The sequence below is a fragment of the Eucyclogobius newberryi genome, unplaced genomic scaffold (genome assembly GCF_026437365.1).
Source record: "Eucyclogobius newberryi isolate DKJ021-1_F unplaced genomic scaffold, fEucNew1.0.hap1 SCAF_3, whole genome shotgun sequence".
Classification (NCBI taxonomy): Eukaryota; Metazoa; Chordata; class Actinopteri; order Gobiiformes; family Gobiidae; genus Eucyclogobius; species Eucyclogobius newberryi.
The window spans coordinates 42,088,019-42,109,201 of NW_027315945.1; the positions used below are offsets into that span (position 1 = coordinate 42,088,019).

Consider the following 21,183-nt stretch of genomic DNA (forward strand, 5'->3'; position numbering starts at 1 on the left):
AGGAGAAAGTCACTCAGTCCTAGCGCCCCCTGGTGGCTGTTAGTTACAGCTGGACTCACAGTAGTGGTTATTGGTCGGTGGGTGATGATGTAAAGGGTGCAGGCTCCTCCCACTTTGAGACTGTAGACCAATTGGGCTGTAGGGGGCATTCGACCAGGATTCTGTAACAACAAGACAAATTTAAATGTGGGCTGTGCTGGACCTTGTCTGGACTTAAACTGGATTTAATTTGGACTTAATTTGGACTTAATCTGGATTTAATCTGGACTTAAACTGGACTTAAACTGGACCAGTGTGGGTCTTTGTCTGGGCTTAAACTGGACTTAAACTGGACCAGTGTGGGTCTTTGTCTGGGCTTAAACTGGACTTAAACTGGACTTAAACTGGACTTAAACTGGACTTAAACTGGACCAGTGTGGGTCTTTGTCTGGGCTTAAACTGGACTTAAACTGGACTTAAACTGGACTTAAACTGGACTTAAACTGGACCAGTGTGGGTCTTTGTCTGGGCTTAAACTGGACTTAAACTGGACTTAAACTGGACTTAAACTGGACTTAAACTGGACTTAAACTGGACCAGTGTGGGTCTTTGTCTGGGCTTAAACTGGACTTAAACTGGACTTAAACTGGACTTAAACTGGACTTAAACTGGACTTAAACTGGACCAGTGTGGGTCTTTGTCTGGGCTTAAACTGGACTTAAACTGGACTTAAACTGGACTTAAACTGGACTTAAACTGGACCAGTGTGGGTCTTTGTCTGGGCTTAAACTGGACTTAAACTGGACTTAAACTGGACTTAAACTGGACCTGTGTGGGTCTTTGTCTGGGCTTAAACTGGACTTAAACTGGACTTAAACTGGACTTAAACTGGACCTGTGTGGGTCTTTGTCTGGGCTTAAACTGGACTTAAACTGGACTTAAAACTGGACTTAAACTGGACCTGTGTGGGTCTTTGTCTGGGCTTAAACTGGCCTTAAACTGGACTTAAACTGGACCAGTGTGGGTCTTTGTCTGGGCTTAAACTGGACTTAAACTGGACTTAAACTGGACTTAAACTGGACCAGTGTGGGTCTTTGTCTGGGCTTAAACTGGACTTAAACTGGACTTAAACTGGACTTAAACTGGACTTAAACTGGACTTAAACTGGACCAGTGTGGGTCTTTGTCTGGGCTTAAACTGGACTTAAACTGGACTTAAACTGGACTTAAACTGGACCTGTGTGGGTCTTTGTCTGGGCTTAAACTGGACTTAAACTGGACTTAAAACTGGACTTAAACTGGACCTGTGTGGGTCTTTGTCTGGGCTTAAACTGGACTTAAACTGGACCAGTGTGGGTCTTTGTCTGGGCTTAAACTGGACTTAAACTGGACTTAAACTGGACTTAAACTGGACTTAAACTGGACTTAAACTGGACCAGTGTGGGTCTTTGTCTGGGCTTAAACTGGACTTAAACTGGACTTAAACTGGACTTAAACTGGACTTAAACTGGACTTAAACTGGACCAGTGTGGGTCTTTGTCTGGGCTTAAACTGGACTTAAACTGGACTTAAAACTGGACTTAAACTGGACCTGTGTGGGTCTTTGTCTGGGCTTAAACTGGACTTAAACTGGACTTAAACTGGACTTAAACTGGACCTGTGTGGGTCTTTGTCTGGGCTTAAACTGGACTTAAACTGGACTTAAACTGGACTTAAACTGGACCTGTGTGGGTCTCTGGTCCGGTCTCTGGTCCGGTCTCCGGTCCAGGGCTGTAGTCTGGACTAGGGGCGAGGGGGGGAGGGGGGCTTGGTCCTGGACTCATGTGGATCAGACCCTGGACCTCGTTGAGTCCTGGACTGCAGCCGGCGCCACCTGCAGGACACAGGCAGAATCACACCTGAGCTCAGAGAAATTCCTGAGGTCACATGAACACACCTGCGGGCGACAGGTGCATGCTGGGATATATGGAGAGGGGGCGGGGCTGGTAAGGATCGAGGGGCGGGGTCAGGTCCAGGTGGAGACAGTCCTGGACCAGCTCCTCCTTTATGATGGTCTGAGGACCTGAAAGAGAACAGGCACAGGGTCAGTTTGCCCCCTGATGGACTCTAGGGTCACTACACTCAAGTCAAGCCCCGCCCAACAAACATGGCCGCCGTTTTAAGCCAATAGGAGGGCTCATTAGCGAGTGTTGCCACTTTAGCAGCTACAGTGCGGGCTCCATGGATGTATTATATGATCTGGATAGGCCACGCCCCCTCTGGCTCCACAGTGAGTAGTGGCCACGCCCCCTCTGCCTCTGGCACCACAGTGAGTAGTGGCCACGCCCCCTCTGGCACCACAGTGAGTAGTGGCCACGCCCCCTCTGGCTCCACAGTGATTAGTGGCCACGCCCCCTCTGGCTCTGGCTCCACAGTGAGTAGTGGCCACGCCCCCTCTGGCTCCACAGTGAGTAGTGGCCACGCCCCCTCTGCCTCTGGCTCCACAGTGAGTAGTGGTCACTCTGCAGAATGCAGCCTTTTGGTCGGACCATTTCAGGAGTTCGGCCTCTAAAATGAACGAACATGCAAAATTGTTTTTAGTCTAAAAAATAAAATAGAAGGAATTTCACTCTTCAACTGTTTCTAAAATACTTAAAAAATACATTTTAACCTCCTGGAGAACGGTGTACGCGCACCGAGCGCGCACGTGACCCTCATGAACGAGCCTCAGGAGAACACGTGACGGAAACTAAACACAAGCAGAAGAAACTAAACACAAGCAGAAGAAACTAAACACAAGCAGAAGAAACTAAACACAAGCAGAAGAAACTAAACACAAGCAGAAGAAACTAAACACAAGCAGAAGAAACTAAACACAAGCAGAAGAAACTAAACACAAGCAGAAGAAACTAAACACAAGCAGAAGAACATGTGACGAGACGAGAGCACGAGACACGTAAGTTGTTTGTCATTCCTCACGATTCACACATCGTTCCATATGAAGTGTAAATCAACGATTACACAGTTAACACGAGCTAACACGAGCTAACACGAGCTAACATGAGCTAACACGAGCTAACATGAGCTAACACGAGCTAACACGAGCTAACACGAGCTAACACGAGCTAACACGAGCTAACACGAGCTAACGTTTAGCGACACAAAGATACATTGGAACAACACGTGGCGATGGCTCGTGCTTCTGCAAATAAAGAACTCATTATTTCTCCAACAAAATGTTGTAAGAGACAAAAGGTTAAAAACAGACCAAAGAAAACTAGAGGAAGAAGGAAATAAAGTGATGTTTGTATGATGTGCAAAAAGAACCAATAATTCAAATATAACTGTGTCATATCTGACATAAATGTAAAGGTTTATGACATATTTCATCATGAGGTGTTTAAACAAAGCACAGGCTTGTTTTCTATAGAATATGTCCAGAAACATGTGAATTATGTTCTAACTTCTAATGTTCTAACGTCTAATGTTCTAACTTCTAATGTTCTAACGTCTAATGTTCTAACTTCTAATGTTCTAACTTCTAATGTTCTAACTTCTAATGTTCTAACTTCTAATGTTCTAACTTCTAATGTTCTAACTTCTAATGTTCTAACTTCTAATGTTCTAACGTCTAATGTTCTAACGTCTAATGTTCTAACTTCTAATGTTCTAACTTCTAATGTTCTAACGTCTAATGTTCTAACGTCTAATGTTCTAACTTCTAATGTTCTAACTTCTAATGTTCTAACTTCTAATGTTCTAACTTCTAATGTTCTAACTTCTAATGTTCTAACTTCTAATGTTCTAACTTCTAATGTTCTAACTTCTAATGTTCTAACTTCTAATGTTCTAACTTCTAATGTTCTAACTTCTAATGTTCTAACTTCTAATGTTCTAACTTCTAATGTTCTAACTTCTAATGTTCTAACGTCTAATGTTCTAACGTCTAATGTTCTAACGTCTAATGTTCTAACTTCTAATGTTCTAACTTCTAATGTTCTAACGTCTAATGTTCTAACTTCTAATGTTCTAACTTCTAATGTTCTAACTTCTAATGTTCTAACTTCTAATGTTCTAACTTCTAATGTTCTAACTTCTAATGTTCTAACTTCTAATGTTCTAACTTCTAATGTTCTAACTTCTAATGTTCTAACGTCTAATGTTCTAACGTCTAATGTTCTAACTTCTAATGTTCTAACTTCTAATGTTCTAACTTCTAATGTTCTAACTTCTAATGTTCTAACTTCTAATGTTCTAACTTCTAATGTTCTAACTTCTAATGTTCTAACGTCTAATGTTCTAACTTCTAATGTTCTAACTTCTAATGTTCTAACGTCTAATGTTCTAACTTCTAATGTTCTAACTTCTAATGTTCTAACTTCTAATGTTCTAACTTCTAATGTTCTAACTTCTAATGTTCTAACTTCTAATGTTCTAACGTCTAATGTTCTAACTTCTAATGTTCTAACTTCTAATGTTCTAACTTCTAATGTTCTAACTTCTAATGTTCTAACTTCTAATGTTCTAACTTCTAATGTTCTAACGTCTAATGTTCTAACTTCTAATGTTCTAACTTCTAATGTTCTAACTTCTAATGTTCTAACGTCTAATGTTCTAACTTCTAATGTTTCATCTGTTGCAAAAGTAACGACTTTTGGTTCTAACTTTAAATGAATAAATGTGAAAAGATGAACTTTTGTGTTTGAGCCAAATGTAAATGTGTCAATCACGTCACTGCAGGTCACTACAGGTCACTACAGGTCACTACAGGTCACTACACTGCAGGTCACTACAGGTCACTACAGGTCACTACAGGTCACTACACTGCAGGTCACTACAGGTCACTACAGGTCACTACAGGTCACTACACTGCAGGTCACTGCAGGTCACTACAGGTCACTACAGGTCACTACAGGTCACTACACTGCAGGTCACTACAGGTCACTACAGGTCACTACAGGTCACTACACTGCAGGTCACTACAGGTCACTACAGGTCACTACAGGTCACTGCAGGTCACTACAGGTCACTACAGGTCACTACAGGTCACTGCAGACCGATAGTCTTAGTCGTGTTAAGTGACCATCTAGGGATGAGCCCCAGGTGCAGAGCAGCAGTGTAAGACGCTCCTCTGTCGCTGAACTCTCGCCCGCTCTGTTACATGTGAAGTGTTCAGATTCAAGACAGATAGAGACTGTGTGTGTCCCTCGTGTCCCTCGTGTTCCTCGTGTCCCTCGTGTCTCTCGTGTCCCTCGTGTCTCTCGTGTCCCTCGTGTCTCTCGTGTTCCTCGTGTCTCTCGTGTCCCTCGTGTCTCTCGTGTCCCTCGTGTCCCTCGTGTCCCTCGTGTCTCTCGTGCCCCTCGTGTCCTTCGTGTCCCTCGTGTCTCTCGTGTCTCTCGTGTCCCTCGTGTCCCTCGTGTCCCTCGTGTCTCTCGTGTCCCTCGTGTCCCTCGTACAAATAATGCCAAAAAGTCACATCTCAGAAAAACTATTTCAGGCTCAGCCCAAATAACTTAAGGAAAATAACAATCACAAATGACACAAATATACAAATGAATAAACACGTAAAATGTGGACTGCTAAACATTAGAGCAATTTACTCCAAATCGCTCTTAGTTCATGAATTAATTAGTGACTATAACATAGATCTTCAGCTCTAACTGAAACGTGGCTTCAACAAGACGACTACGTCAGACTAAATGAGTCCACCCCACCCACCCATGTTAACCCCACCCACCCATGTTAACCCCACCCACCCATGTTAACCCCACCCACCCATGTTAACCCCACCCACCCATGTTAACCCCACCCATGTTAACCCCACCCACCCATGTTAACCCCACCCACCCATGTTAACCCCACCCACCCATGTTAACCCCACCCACTCATGTTAATCCCACCCACCCATGTTAACCCCACCCACCCATGTAAACCCCACCCATGTTAACCCCACCCACCCATGTTAACCCCACCCACCCATGTTAACCCCACCCACTCATGTTAACCCCACCCACCCATGTTAACCCCACCCACCCATGTTAACCCCACCCACCCATGTTAACCCCACCCACCCATGTTAACCCCACCCACCCATGTAAACCCCACCCATGTTAACCCCACCCACCCATGTTAACCCCACCCACCCATGTTAACCCCACCCACTCATGTTAACCCCACCCACCCATGTTAACCCCACCCACCCATGTTAACCCCACCCACCCATGTTAACCCCACCCACCCATGTTAACCCCACCCACCCATGTTAACCCCACCCACCCATGTAAACCCCACCCATGTTAACCCCACCCACCCATGTTAACCCCACCCACCCATGTTAACCCCACCCACCCATGTTAACCCCACCCACCCATGTTAACCCCACCCACCCATGTTAACCCCACCCACCCATGTTAACCCCACCCACCCATGTTAACCCCACCCACTCATGTTAATCCCACCCACCCATGTTAACCCCACCCACCCATGTAAACCCCACCCATGTTAACCCCACCCACCCATGTTAACCCCACCCACCCATGTTAACCCCACCCACTCATGTTAACCCCACCCACCCATGTTAACCCCACCCACCCATGTTAACCCCACCCACCCATGTTAACCCCACCCACCCATGTTAACCCCACCCACTCATGTTAACCCCACCCAGCCATGTTAACTTTCAGACTGCCAGGAGCACAGGCCGAGGTGGTGGTGTGGCAGTGATCTCACACTCAAGCGACTCATGAGCCCTAAAACTAACAATGCATTTCACTCATTTGAAAGCCTTATGCTGTCAATCACATGTCCAAATATGAAAAACCAAAAAGGAGTTTTGTTCATAGTTATCTACCGACCTCCTGGTCCCTACTCAGAGTTTTTAACAGAGTTTTCTGACTTTAAATCAAACTTAGTGTTAGCCTGGGATAAAATAGTTATAGTTGGAGACTTTAATATCCACGTGAACATGAATGATGACGCTCTCAGTAATGCCTTCAGCGCCTTGTTAGACAACATTGGTTTCACTCAGAATGTAAATAAAGCGACTCACACTCACAAGAACACTCTGGATCTTGTCCTAACGTATGGAACAGAGATTAGTGACCTCATTGTCCTCCCTCAAAACCCTATATTGTCAGATCATTTCCTAATTACCTTCCAGTTTATTCTTAAAGATCATCCAGTCCCACAAAATAAAGTTATAATGAAAAGGACAATATCTGAAAAATATATCTCAAAAGTCAAAGAAATAATAGAGCCAATATTCAGTGACATGTCATGTGATCATGTCATGTGATCATGTCATGTGATCATGTCATGTGACATGTCATGTGATCCTGTCATGTGATCATGTCATGTGATCATGTCATGTGATCACGTCATGTGATCACGTCATGTGATCACGTCATGTGATCACGTCATGTGATCACGTCATGTGATCATTAGGTCAAAGCGCCTCCTCCTGGTACAACCAAGAACTGCGTTCACATAAACAAAGAGTTAGAAAGTTAGAGGGATTATTTTGTCGCGCTCACACAGAAGAATCTCTAAAAGCAGGAAAAGTTGCTCCTGTCCTGTCAGCAGCTCTGTGTGAGGCCAGAACCAAATATTATTCACATCTAATAGAAGTCAACACAAGTAACACTAAATTCCTTTTCAGCACTGTAGCCATGGTAACAAACTGTCACAGCAGTAGAGCCCTCACTCCCAGCTACACTTAGCTCTGATGATTTCCTCCTATTTTTTAATAATAAAATAAAAACAATCAGAGATAAATTAGATGAAATTACCCCCGCTATTAGCCCTGAACTAGCCCAAGCTGTAAATCTAACGTCCCATATAAATCCACCTGTAAACTTAGAAATGTTCAGCTGTTGATCAAGAGAGATAACTTCAGCCATTATGTCCTCTAAAAGCTCAACTTGTGTCCTAGACCCCATTCCAAGCTCCTCAAAGACATTCTTCCCCTAATTATAGACCCTATTCTTAATATAATAAATACTTCACTCCAAAGTGGCTATGTTCCACAGTCCTTCAAACATGCAGTCATTAAACCTCTTCTGAAAAAGCCTAATCTAGATCCCGACCTATTGGTAAACTACAGACCTATTTCAAATCTTCCCTTCGTCTCTAAAATCCTTGAAAAAGTTGTAGTAAAACAGCTTTGTCGCCACCTGCAGGACAATAACTTATTTGAAGTTTTCCAGTCAGGGTTCAGAGCCCACCACAGCACTGAAACTGCACTAGTTAAAGTCACAAATGATTTGTTATTAGCCGCTGACGATGGACTGGTCTCAGTCCTGGTTCTGTTGGACCTCAGCGTTTGACCATCGACCACAACATTCTACTGCAGAGGTTAGAACGTGATGTAGGTGTCAGAGGCCCCGCCCTCAGAGGCTCCGCCCTCAGCTGGTTTAAATCCTATTTATCTGATAGGTTCCAATTTGTTCATGTAAACCAGAGCTCCTCACCTGCTCTAAAGTCATTTACGGTGTGCCACAGGGGTCAGTACTCGGTCCAATTCTGTTTCCTCTTTATATGCTGCCGTTAGGTCACATGGTCAGGTCACATGGTCAGGTCACATGATCAGGTCACATGGTCAGGTCACATGATCAGGTCACATGGTCAGGTCACATGGTCAGGTCACATGGTCAGGTCACATGGTCAGGTCACATGATCAGGTCACATGGTCAGGTCACATGGTCAGGTCACATGGTCAGGTGCAGACGACACTCAGCTGTATTTATCAATGAACCTGATCAGAGCGATCAAGTACAGACTTAGAGCTTGTGTGAAGGAGATAAAAACCTGGATGACACTAAACTACCTGCTTCTTAACCCTGAACAAACCGAGGTCATTGTGCTGGTCCTAAACATGTACGAGACGCTCTATCAGAGCAGATAGTCACACTGGACAATGTCAGTGAAGCCTCCAGTTCTACTGTAAGAAACCTTGGAGTCTTATTTGACCAGGAGCTCTCATTTAAAGCTCATATAAATCAATCTTGTAAAACAGACTATTTCCATTTGCGCAACAAGAGCCAAAATCATAAGAATCCGGCCTAAAAGTGAAGCTGAAACGTCTCCTGCATTTGTAACGACTAGATTCTCCTGTAACTCCTGCTCACAGCAGGTCCTAAAAGCTCCATAAAAAGCTTTAACTGGTTCAAAATGCAGCAGCAAGATTACAAACAGGAACTAACAGAAGAGAGCACATTACACCGGTGCTGGAGTCTCTTCACTGGCTCCTGTCCAGTTTAGAATCACATTTAAAATTCTACTCTTGACCTACAAAGCCATAAATGACATGGCCCCTCCCACCTCAAAGATGCTCTAGAACCATATCATCCAAACAGAGCTCTTCGTTCTGAGAATGTCGGCCTTCTGGTGGTCCCAAGAGTCTCTAAAAGTACTGTAGGAGGCAGAGCGTTTAGCTCCCAAGCTCCTGTGTTATGGAATCAGCTCCCGACCCATGTTAAATACGCTGACACAGTCTCTTCATTTAAGTCCAGGCTTAAAACGTTCCTCTTCGAAATCGCTTATGGTCAGAGTAGTTAGGAACAGAAACATAAACCCACAGCTTCAGCTACGCTGCCCTAGGAGTAACTGTGCTGGGGGAAGTATGACAGCTTGAGCACTATCCTCTTCTTCTGACTACTTATGCTATCAAACAATATTTATTTTTTGATTCCACTTGCAAACTGTTCACCGCCTTCTTTTCTTTCTCTCACTCCTGAGGACCTGTGGACCCAGATGCCCCTCCCCTGGTGAAGTGGTCCCTGCCCCGTGTGGACGGTCCCTCATCTGCCTGAAGAGTGGGTCCAGTTCGCCTCAGTCGGTCCCTCTTCTGCCTGAAGAGTGGGTCCAGCTCCAGTCTCCTTGTGTCCGTCTGTCCGTCTGTGAGAGTGGGATCTCTCCTTCACTGGAACTCCTCCAGGTTTCTACGCTTTTTTCCCAAAGAGGTTTTTTTTTTTTTTTTTGTAGTTTTTCCTGGCCGAGAAGGAGAGTCTAAGGACAGAGGACCCTGGGACATCGTCCCTCGTCCCCACAGACATTGTCTGACTCCATCGCCACCACAGACATTGTTGATTCATTTCTCCCTGTGGCCCTCAGAGGCAACTGTTGTTGTGATTTTGGGCCTTACAAAAATAAATTGATTTGATTTGATACAGGTCACTACAGGTCACTACAGGTCACTGCAGGTCACTACAGGTCACTACAGGTCACTGCAGGTCACTACAGGTCACTACAGGTCACTACAGGTCACTGCAGGTCACTGCAGGTCACTACAGGTCACTGCAGGTCACTACAGGTCACTGCAGGTCACTACAGGTCACTGCAGGTCACTGCAGGTCACTACAGGTCCCTACAGGTCACTGCAGGTCACTACAGGTCACTACAGGTCACTACAGGTCACTACAGGTCACTGCAGGTCACTACAGGTCACTGCAGGTCACTGCAGGTCACTACAGGTCACTACAGGTCACTGCAGGTCACTACAGGTCACTACAGGTCACTGCAGGTCACTGCAGGTCACTACAGGTCACTACAGGTCACTGTTTATAAGAGTTCTTCTATTAAGAGTGTTTTTAAACTTCCTATAACTTTTCTGTCCTTTTCCTCTGGATCTACTGTGTTGCAACAACAAAATTTCCTCATGTGTGGACAATAAATGAATATCTTATCTTATTCAGTTTGTTCTATTTGACTTACAGGTAGTTTTATCTTTGTTAATATTTTTATGTTGCACTGAATCACCAAAGCAAGTTCCACTGTTTGTGAATTCTGTTCTTTGACAATGGAATAAACCTTTTCTGATTCTAATGATAATAATAATAATGAACAACAGACTCCAAAACTCCTGAATAAGGAGACAATTTAACCACATTGTAGCTTTAAAACTCAACTAAAACTGTGGCTGAAATCAATTTATCATTTGTAGTTATAAACAGATTTACATTTATTGAACAAATTCATTCATGTTCATTATTCTTATTAAATACATTAATAAGCAAATGTGTTTGTATTTATTAAAGATTGACATGACACAAAAACCACACAAAAGGAAAAAGTGTGGGCGTGTCCCTCATTGGTCCAGGCGTGTTCCACAGTAGAAAAAGCTTCAGTTGTTTCATCTGGACTCAGTTTGAAAAAATAGACGTTTCGACTCTCATCCAAGAGTCATTGTCAATAAAAGAATTTAGGTGGAGAACTCTGATATTAATACTGTTCTGTGGTAAGCCCCGCCCATTGGGAGGAGCCTTCCTGAAGTAGAAAGAGTTGTTTGTTTCAACAGAAACTCCCCCTTGTATCTACCGAGCCTATTCAGAATCTTAATGGACTATTAGAATCCTCTTTGTCTTTGTGAGACCCTGGCTCAACCACCCTGAGGACCTGAGGACATCTAAATGTCCTGGTCCTGGTCCTCTACCTTTCCAGGGGTTCAGAATCCCATTATAAATAACAGGAAGATGAAACCTTAGCCCTCCATTTCTGTTTAAAGAAGGTCTTTCTTTTTTAACAAAAATAGCTTCCTTAACTCCTCTTTCAAACCATCTTTTCTCCTGCTTAAAACCTTCACCTCACCGTCTTCAAACGAGTGATTAGAGGCTTCAAGATGGAGATGCACGGCACTCTGTGGTCCTGAACTAGTATTTCTTCTGTGCTGATAGAGCCTCTTGTGTAGAGGCTGTTTTGTCTCACCTATGTACCGTTCTTTACAGCTTTCTTCACTGCATTGGATCGAATAAACTACATTGCTCTGTTTTTGAGTCGGCAACTTGTCCTTTGGGTGAACCAGTTTTTGTCTTAAAGTGTTTCCTGGTTTAAAATAAACAGGGACTTCGTGTTGTCTAAAAATTCTCTGCAGTTTTTCCGACAGGCCAGACACATAAGGGATAGAAACACCCTTCCTTCTCTGTTCAGTTTCCCTTTGGTCCTGCTTCTTGGTTCTCTTCACTCTGTTGAGAGCCCAAGCGGGGAAACCACAGGCTGAGAGGGCATTTCACACATGTTTTTCCTCTTTCTTCTTGTCCTCTGAGCTGGTGGACACCTCTTGCCCTCTGAGCTGGTGGGCTCCTCTTGTCCTCTGAGCTGGTGGACACCTCTTGTCCTCTGAGCTGGTGGACACCTCTTGTCCTCTGAGCTGGTGGACACCTCTTGTCCTCTGAGCTGGTGGGCTCCTCTTGTCCTCTGAGCTGGTGGACACCTCTTGTCCTCTGAGCTGGTGGACACCTCTCGTCCTCTGAGCTGGTGGACACCTCTTGTCCTCTGTGTTGTGAGGTTCTGATCACAGCTTGTGCTGTAGTGGGTGGTTGGAACCAAAGAGCAGATACTGGTCCGTGTGTGTAGGTTTCCTATATACTTCTATTTGGAGTTTCCCGTCCTCTCCTCTGATCGTGGAACAATCAAGAAAGGCCAAGCGATTCTCCTTAGCGTCTTCTCTTGTAAACCTGATATGTGGGTCCACAGCATTGATGTGATCAGAGAAGGTTTCCAGCTCTTGTTTCTTGATTGTTACAAACGTATCATCGACATAGCGGAGCCACAGTTTTGGGGCGGAGCCTGAGAATGAGGACAGTGCCTTCTTCTCAAAGTGCTCCAAAAAGGAAAAAGTGAATATAATTAAATACTGTTTAACTCAATTATGTAACAGAATCGATGATTATATTTTATATTTCATCTCATTTGATTAAAAAAATGCATATTGGCCAAATTATATTATGTAAATAAATAACTGAAAAGTTAATAACAAAATAAATACCCAAACCAAAAACTACAGAAAATGATGAGGACGTTATTAAACCTCTAAATGTCATTCATTGTCATTAAACTGGACTTTGTATCTTAACACTTCTTTATAATGATATAAATAATGATGAATATCAGAGCTTTACAACATGATACATGTATATTTATGGATATAACAATTCATCATTATACGTTACGTAAACAGACTATTTCAAGCCGAATTATTCCAAAAGTCGGTGTTGACTCTTCTCAGTCGTTCACGCTGCTGTGACGTGCGCGCTCCCGACGCCAAAGCCTCACGGCGATGACCTCACAAAAGTGGGAGGAGTTATACCACTGTTCAGGAAGTAATGCGGAACTAAAACACTTTTTTGGAACCATGAGCCAATGAGCAGCTCCATAGGCTTCAATGGCGGCCATCTTGGCTTCCGGGGGCTTGGCGGGCTCATGTGCCATGTGACTGTTCTGACCAATCAGAGCGAGCCCAAACTAAAGATTAAAAAGTTCATGATGTGAAGAAAAACTAAAATGTCCACAAAATGCGTCATTATAGTGCACACACAGTGCGAGGTCGTACCTGAGGCCCGAAGGTCGTACCTGAGGGCGCGGGGTCGTACCTGAGGGCCGAGGGTCGTACCTGAGGGTGCGGGGTCGTACCTGAGGGCGCGGGGTCGTACCTGAGGGCCGAGGGTCGTACCTGAGGGTGCGGGGTCGTACCTGAGGGAGCGGGGTCATACCTGAGGCCTGAGGGTCGTACCTGAGGCCCGAGGGTTGGACCTGAGGGTGCGGGGTCATACCTGAGGCCTGAGGGTCGTACCTGAGGGAGCGGGGTCATACCTGAGGCCTGAGGGTCGTACCTGAGGGAGCCGGGTCGTAATTGTGAGACCCGAGGGTCGTACCTGAGGGCGCGGGGTCATACCTGAGGCCTGAGGGTCGTACCTGAGGGAGCCGGGTCGTAATTGTGAGACCCGAGGGTCGTACCTGAGGGCGCGGGGTCATACCTGAGGCCTGAGGGTCGTACCTGAGGGAGCGGGGTCATACCTGAGGCCTGAGGGTCGTACCTGAGGCCTGAGGGTCGTACCTGAGGGCGCGGGGTCATACCTGAGGCCTGAGGGTCGTACCTGAGGGAGCGGGGTCATACCTGAGGCCTGAGGGTCGTACCTGAGGCCTGAGGGTCGTACCTGAGGGCGCGGGGTCATACCTGAGGCCTGAGGGTCGTACCTGAGGGAGCGGGGTCATACCTGAGGCCTGAGGGTCGTACCTGAGGCCTGAGGGTCGTACCTGAGGGCGCGGGGTCGTACCTGAGGCCTGAGGGTCGTACCTGAGGGCGCGGGGTTGTACCTAAGGGCGCAGGGTCGTACCTGAGGGCGCGGGGTTGTACCTGAGGGCGCGGGGTTGTACCTGAGGGCGCGGGGTTGTACCTGAGGGCGCGGGGTCGTACCTGAGGCCTGAGGGTTGTACCTGAGGCCCGAGGTACGGCCCGAGGGTCGTACCTGAGGCCCGAGGGTCGTACCTGAGGGCGCGGGGTCGTAACTGAGGCCTGAGGGTCGTACCTGAGGGCGCGGGGTCGTACCTGAGGGCGCGGGGTCGTACCTGAGGCCCGAGGGTCGTACCTGAGGGCGCGGGGTCGTATCTGAGGCCTGACGGTCGTACCCAAGGGAGCGGGGTCATACCTGAGGCCTGAGGGTCTTACCTGAGGCCCGAGGGTCGTACCTGAGGGCGCGGGGTCATACCTGAGGCCTGAGGGTCGTACCTGAGGCCCGAGGGTCGTACCTGAGGGTCGTACATGAGGGCGCGGGGTCATACCTGAGGCCTGAAGGTCGTACCTGAGGCCTGAGGGTCGTACCTGAGGCCCGAGGGTCGTACCTGAGGCCTGAAGGTCGTACCTGAGGGCGCGGGGTCGTACCTGAGGGCGCGGGGTCGTACCTGAGGGAGCCGGGTCGTGCCTGAGGCCGCTGGGTCGTGCCTGAGGGCGCGGGGTCGTACCTGTGAGGCCCGAGGGCGCGGGCACTCGGTCGTAGTGGTACGGGTTGACGCAGACGCTGTCATACTTCAGGTCGAAAGCGAAGCGGCAGAAGGCGGCGTGTTTGAGCTCGTTCTTGTGAAGGTCGGGCCAACGCCACAAACGAGCGTAAATCACATGAGGGAAACCTTTACGCCCGGCAACCTGAAAGAGAGAAGGAAACGACAAACTGATGAAAACTAGAGGAAAGAGGAGACTGAGGCCAAGGCTGAAGCATCAAGACTAAACACAGAGGAGGAGGGAAAGAGGGAGGGAGGAGGGAGGAAGGGAAGGAGGAGGGAAGGGAGGAAGGGAAGGAGGGAGGAAGGGAAGGAGGGAGGGAGAAAGGAAGGAAGGAAGGAGGAGGGAAGGAGGAGGGAAGGAAGGAGGGAAAGGAGGAAGGGAAGGAGGAGGGAAGGGAGGATGGGAAGGAGGGAGGAAGGGAGGAGAGAAGGAAGAAGTGAGGAAGGGAGGAGGGAAGGAGAAAGGAAGGAGGGAAGGAAGGAGGAGGGAAGGAGGAACAAAGGGAGGAAGGGAAGGAGAAGGGAAGGGAGGAAGGAAAGGGAGGGAGGAAGGGAAGGAGGAAGGAAGGAAGAGGGAAGGAGGAGGGAAAGGAGGAAGGGAAAGAGGAGGGAAGGGGGGAGGAAGGGAAGGAGGAGGGAAGGGAGGAAGGAAAGGGAAGGAGGAAGGAAGGAAGAGGGAAGGAGGAGGGAAAGAGGAGGGAAGGGAGGGAGGAAGGGAGGAAGGGAAGGAGGAGGGAAGGGAGGAAGGAAAGGGAGGGAGGAAGGGAAGGAGGGAGGAAGGAAGGAAGGAAGGAAGGAAGGAGGGAAAGGAGGAAGGGAAAGAGGAGGGAAGGGAGGGAGGAAGGAAGGGAAGGAGGAGGGAAGGAAGGAAGGAGGGAAAGGAGGAAGGGAAGGAGAAAGGAAGGAGGGAAGGAAGTTTATGACAGTTTGTGGCAGAAACTCGGGTCAAATATGAAAATAAAACAGAGAAAAGTAAAATCAGGAGATTTTGTGACTCGACAGCTGCAGAGAAGCTCCGCCTCTTTCCTGTGTCCCAGACAAAACAAGACCAGGACCAGGACCAGGACCAGGACCAGGACCAGGACCAGGACCAGGACCAGGACCAGGACCAGGACCAGGACCAGGACCAGGACCAGGACCAGGACCAGGACCAGGACCAGGACCAGGACCAGAGACAAGACCAGGACCAGGACCAGGACCAGGACCAGAGACAAGACAAGGACCAGGACCAGGACCAGGACCAGAGACAAGACAAGGACCAGGACCAGGACCAGGACCAGGACCAGGACCAGGACCAGGACCAGGACCAGGACCAGGACCAGGACCAGAGACAAGACAAGGACCAGGACCAGAGACAAGACCAGGACCAGGACCAGGACCAGGACCAGGACCAGGACCAGGACCAGGACCAGGACCAGGACCAGGACCAGGACCAGGACCAGAGACAAGACAAGGACCAGGACCAGGACCAGGACCAGGACCAGGACCAGGACCAGGACCAGGACCAGGACCAGGACCAGAGACAAGACCAGGACCAGGACCAGGACCAGGACCAGAGACAAGACAAGGACCAGGACCAGGACCAGGACCAGGACCAGAGACAAGACCAGGACCAGGACCAGGACCAGAGACAAGACAAGGACCAGGACCAGGACCAGGACCAGGACCAGGACCAGGACCAGGACCAGGACCAGGACCAGGACCAGAGACAAGACAAGGACCAGGACCAGAGACAAGACCAGGACCAGGACCAGGACCAGGACCAGGACCAGGACCAGGACCAGGACCAGGACCAGGACCAGGACCAGGACCAGGACCAGAGACAAGACAAGGACCAGGACCAGGACCAGGACCAGGACCAGGACCAGGACCAGGACCAGGACCAGGACCAGGACCAGAGACAAGACCAGGACCAGGACCAGGACCAGGACCAGAGACAAGACAAGGACCAGGACCAGGACCAGGGACAAGACCAGGACCAGGACCAGGACCAGGACCAGAGACAAGACCGAACCAGGACCAGAGACTTTAATCTTGCAGACCTAATTCTGATATCAAATTTTCTCAATGAAAAAGAACAAATAACATGTAGTTTTCTGGAGAATAAAGTCAAGTGAAATAATTATGACTTGAATCATCACGATTATGACTCATCACGATTATGACCTGAATCATCACGATTATGACTCATCACGATTATGACCTGAATCATCACGATTATGACCTGAATCATCATCATCACGATTATGACCTGAATCATCACGATTATGACCTGAATCATCACGATTATGACCTGAATCATCATCATCACGATTATGACCTGAATCATCACGATTATGACCTGAATCATCATCATCACGATTATGACCTGAATCATCACGATTATGACTCATCACGATTATGACCTGAATCATCACGATTATGACTCATCACGATTATGACCTGAATCATCACGATTATGACCTGAATCATCACGATTATGACCTGAATCATCACGATTATGACTCATCACGATTATGACCTGAATCATCACGATTATGACCTGAATCATCACGATTATGACCTGAATCATCACGATTATGACCTGAATCATCATCATCACGATTATGACCTGAATCATCACGATTATGACCTGAATCATCACGATTATGACCTGAATCATCATCATCACGATTATGACCTGAATCATCACGATTATGACTCATCACGATTATGACCTGAATCATCACGATTATGACCTGAATCATCACGATTATGACCTGAATCATCATCATCACGATTATGACCTGAATCATCATCATCACGATTATGACCTGAATCATCACGATTATGACCTGAATCATCACGATTATGACCTGAATCATCATCATCACGATTATGACCTGAATCATCATCATCACGATTATGACCTGAATCATCACAATTATGACCTGAACCTGAATCATCACGATTATGACCTGAATCATCACGATTATGACCTGAATCATCACGATTATGACCTGAATCATCATCATCACGATTATGACCTGAATCATCACGATTATGACCTGAATCATCACGATTATGACCTGAACCTGAATCATCACGATTATGACCTGAATCATCACGATTATGACCTGAATCATCACGATTATGACCTGAATCATCACGATTATGACCTGAATCATCATCATCACGATTATGACCTGAATCATCACGATTATGACCTGAATCATCACGATTATGACCTGAATCATCACGATTATGACCTGAATCATCATCATCACGATTATGACCTGAATCATCACGATTATGACCTGAATCATCACGATTATGACCTGAATCATCATCATCACGATTATGACCTGAATCATCACGATTATGACCTGAACCTGAATCATCACGATTATGACCTGAATCATCACGATTATGACCTGAATCATCACGATTATGACCTGAATCATCATCATCACGATTATGACCTGAATCATCACGATTATGACCTGAATCATCACGATTATGACCTGAATCATCACGATTATGACTTGAATCATCACGATTATGACCTGAATCATCATCATCACGATTATGACCTGAATCATCATCATCACGATTATGACCTGAATCATCACGATTATGACCTGAACCTGAATCATCACGATTATGACCTGAATCATCACGATTATGACCTGAATCATCATCATCACGATTATGACCTGAATCATCACGATTATGACCTGAATCATCACGATTATGACCTGAATCATCATCATCACGATTATGACCTGAATCATCACGATTATGACCTGAATCATCATCATCACGATTATGACCTGAATCATCATCATCACGATTATGACCTGAATCATCACGATTATGACCTGAATCATCACGATTATGACCTGAACCTGAATCATCACGATTATGACCTGAATCATCACGATTATGACCTGAATCATCACGATTATGACCTGAATCATCACGATTATGACCTGAATCATCATCATCACGATTATGACCTGAATCATCACGATTATGACCTGAATCATCACGATTATGACCTGAATCATCACGATTATGACCTGAATCATCATCATCACGATTATGACCTGAATCATCACGATTATGACCTGAATCATCATCATCACGATTATGACCTGAATCATCACGATGACCACTGGACGTCCCTGCTCAGGTGTCAGAGGTCAGGAGACTTTCCCGGAGACTTTGGGGTGTTTGTACCTGCAGCCGTCCGTCCAGCGTCCTCTGGATGGTTACGCAGAGTCCAGGCTGGCGCCCCCTGGTGGTGACGGAGGTGACCAGCGCGTCCAGCTCTTCTCGTCTCTCTCTCAGTTTCCTGACCAGACTCTCGATGGCTCTGCGTGAAAAGCCCTCGCTCTCCCCCGGCTGACACAGACGCTGCAAACTGTGTACGGCGCTGTGGACCGGGTCCGAGCCAAGACCCGGACTACAACCAGGGCCAGGACCCGAGCCAAGACCCGGACTACAACCAGGGCCAGGACCCGAGCCAAGACCCGGACTACAACCAGGGCCAGGACCCGAGCCAAGACCTGACCTGAGATCTGAGGCAGGAGCCGCGTCAGACAAGGACATGATCTCTGGAACACAAAACACCAGCATCAGGCCGTGTTCTGGGGGACACTTCTGCGTCACACCCGGGGCAGAAGGACAAAGACGTGACTGCCATTCTGCGCTTACAACCTCTCTGACCAGCACAGATCCCACCAGACCTCATTAGATCCCACAAGATCCCGTTAGATCCCAACTGACCTCATTAGATCCCACCAGATCCCATTAGGTCCCACCAGACCTCATTAGATCCCACCAGATCCCATTGGATCCCACCAGATCCCACTATACCCCACCAGATGACGTTAGATCCCACCAGACCCCATTAGATCCCACCAGATCCCATTAGACATTACCAGATCCCACTATACCCCACCAGATGACGTTAGATCCCACCAGACCCCATTAGATCCCACCAGATCCCATTAGACATTACCAGATCCCACTATACCCCACCAGATGACGTTAGATCCCACCAGACCCCATTAGATCCCACCAGATCCCATTAGACATTACCAGATCCCACTATACCCCACCAGATGACGTTAGATCCCACCAGACCCCATTAGATCCCACCAGATCCCATTAGACATTACCAGATCCCACCAGACCCCATTAGACCCCACCAGATCCCACTATACCCCATTAGATCCCGTTAGATCCCACCAGATGCCGTTAGATCCCACCAGACCCCATTAGATCCCACCAGATCCCATTAGACATTACCAGATCCCACCAGACCCCACCAGATCCCACTATACCCCATTAGATCCCGTTAGATCCCACCAGATCCAACCAGATGCCGTTAGATCCCACCAGACCCCATTAGATCCCGTTAGATCCCACCAGACCCCATTAGATCCCGTTAGATCCCACCAGATCCCATTAGATCCCACAAAGACAAGTCTGTAACACCAGAAGATAAACCATTTTGCTAGTTATTCATGGTTTAATTCTGGTTTAGTCCTAGTTTAGGTTTAGTTAGTTGGTAGTAGTTTATATCTAGCTTACACCTTAGTCCTGGGTTAGTTTAAAGTGCATATGACATGGTGAATAGGTGTACATATGCTAACGCTAACATTCAGCTACATCACGCACGGACAGAACTGTGGTAAGTGTCTGGTATGTTAGCGTAGCATATGAAAAGTTATTCAGATAACTATAGCATAAAGAACATGCTAACATGCTAACATGCTAACACATTTAGCACAGTATCAGTATTACCCCAAATCACTTTTGGTTATCAGTGTGAAAATGACAAATGATATCACATATAAGTCGCACCCCGGCCACACTATGGTGCGACTTATAGTCCAGAAAATACAGTACTGAAGACGTACAACTACAGTAGATGGAAGTAATGTAACACCAAAGAAGAAGACACATGACTAAACCAGGACTAAACCAGGGCTAAACCAGGACTAAACCAGGACTAAACCAGGACTAAACCAGGACTAAACCAGGACTAAACCAGGTCTAAACCAGGGCTAAACCAGGACTAAACCAGGACTAAACCAGGACTAAACCAGGGCTAAACCAGGACTAAACCAGGACTAAACCAGGGCTAAACCAGGACTAAATGAGGCTAAACGAGGTAGAAACCCTGTTTTCAGATGGAAATGCAGAAGAAACGTAAAGACGCCTCTCGCAGGTCTGAGCCGGGTCTAATCCTGGTCCAAACCGGAGCCGGGACTAAACGTTATCAACAGTTGTCACGGTACCTGAGGCTCCGGAGCCCGCGGGCAGAGCGGGTTTGTCTGTGCCGGGGATGAGCGCTCGTGTCCGGGGAGAGTGCGGTGCGTCAGACCCGTCAGACCTGCTGCTGCTGTGGCTCCGGTCTGTCTGTGTGTGTGTGTGTGTGTGTGTGAGTGTGTGTGTGTGTGTG

The 21,183-nt window shown here is 47.1% G+C and overlaps 1 protein-coding gene across 2 annotated transcripts in view; it reads right to left on the bottom strand.

Annotated features, from left to right (window-relative positions):
* Nucleotides 1-21,183, bottom strand: part of LOC140374136 (mothers against decapentaplegic homolog 4-like) — a 29,305-nt gene extending 8,122 nt beyond the window's left edge. The window contains exons 1-7 of one of the 2 annotated variants that reach the window (XM_072460943.1): nucleotides 21,015-21,182; nucleotides 19,285-19,327; nucleotides 18,951-19,212; nucleotides 14,691-14,871; nucleotides 1,915-2,040; nucleotides 1,702-1,851; nucleotides 60-161 (exon numbers count right to left, since the gene is read on the bottom strand). In XM_072460943.1, the coding sequence (XP_072317044.1) occupies nucleotides 60-161; nucleotides 1,702-1,851; nucleotides 1,915-2,040; nucleotides 14,691-14,871; nucleotides 18,951-19,212; nucleotides 19,285-19,322 (859 nt within the window). In that variant the 5' untranslated portion in view covers nucleotides 19,323-19,327; nucleotides 21,015-21,182. Of the gene's footprint in view, nucleotides 1-59; nucleotides 162-1,701; nucleotides 1,852-1,914; nucleotides 2,041-14,690; nucleotides 14,872-18,950; nucleotides 19,328-21,014 lie in introns of both variants that reach the window. The other variant, XM_072460942.1, reaches the window with a different exon arrangement.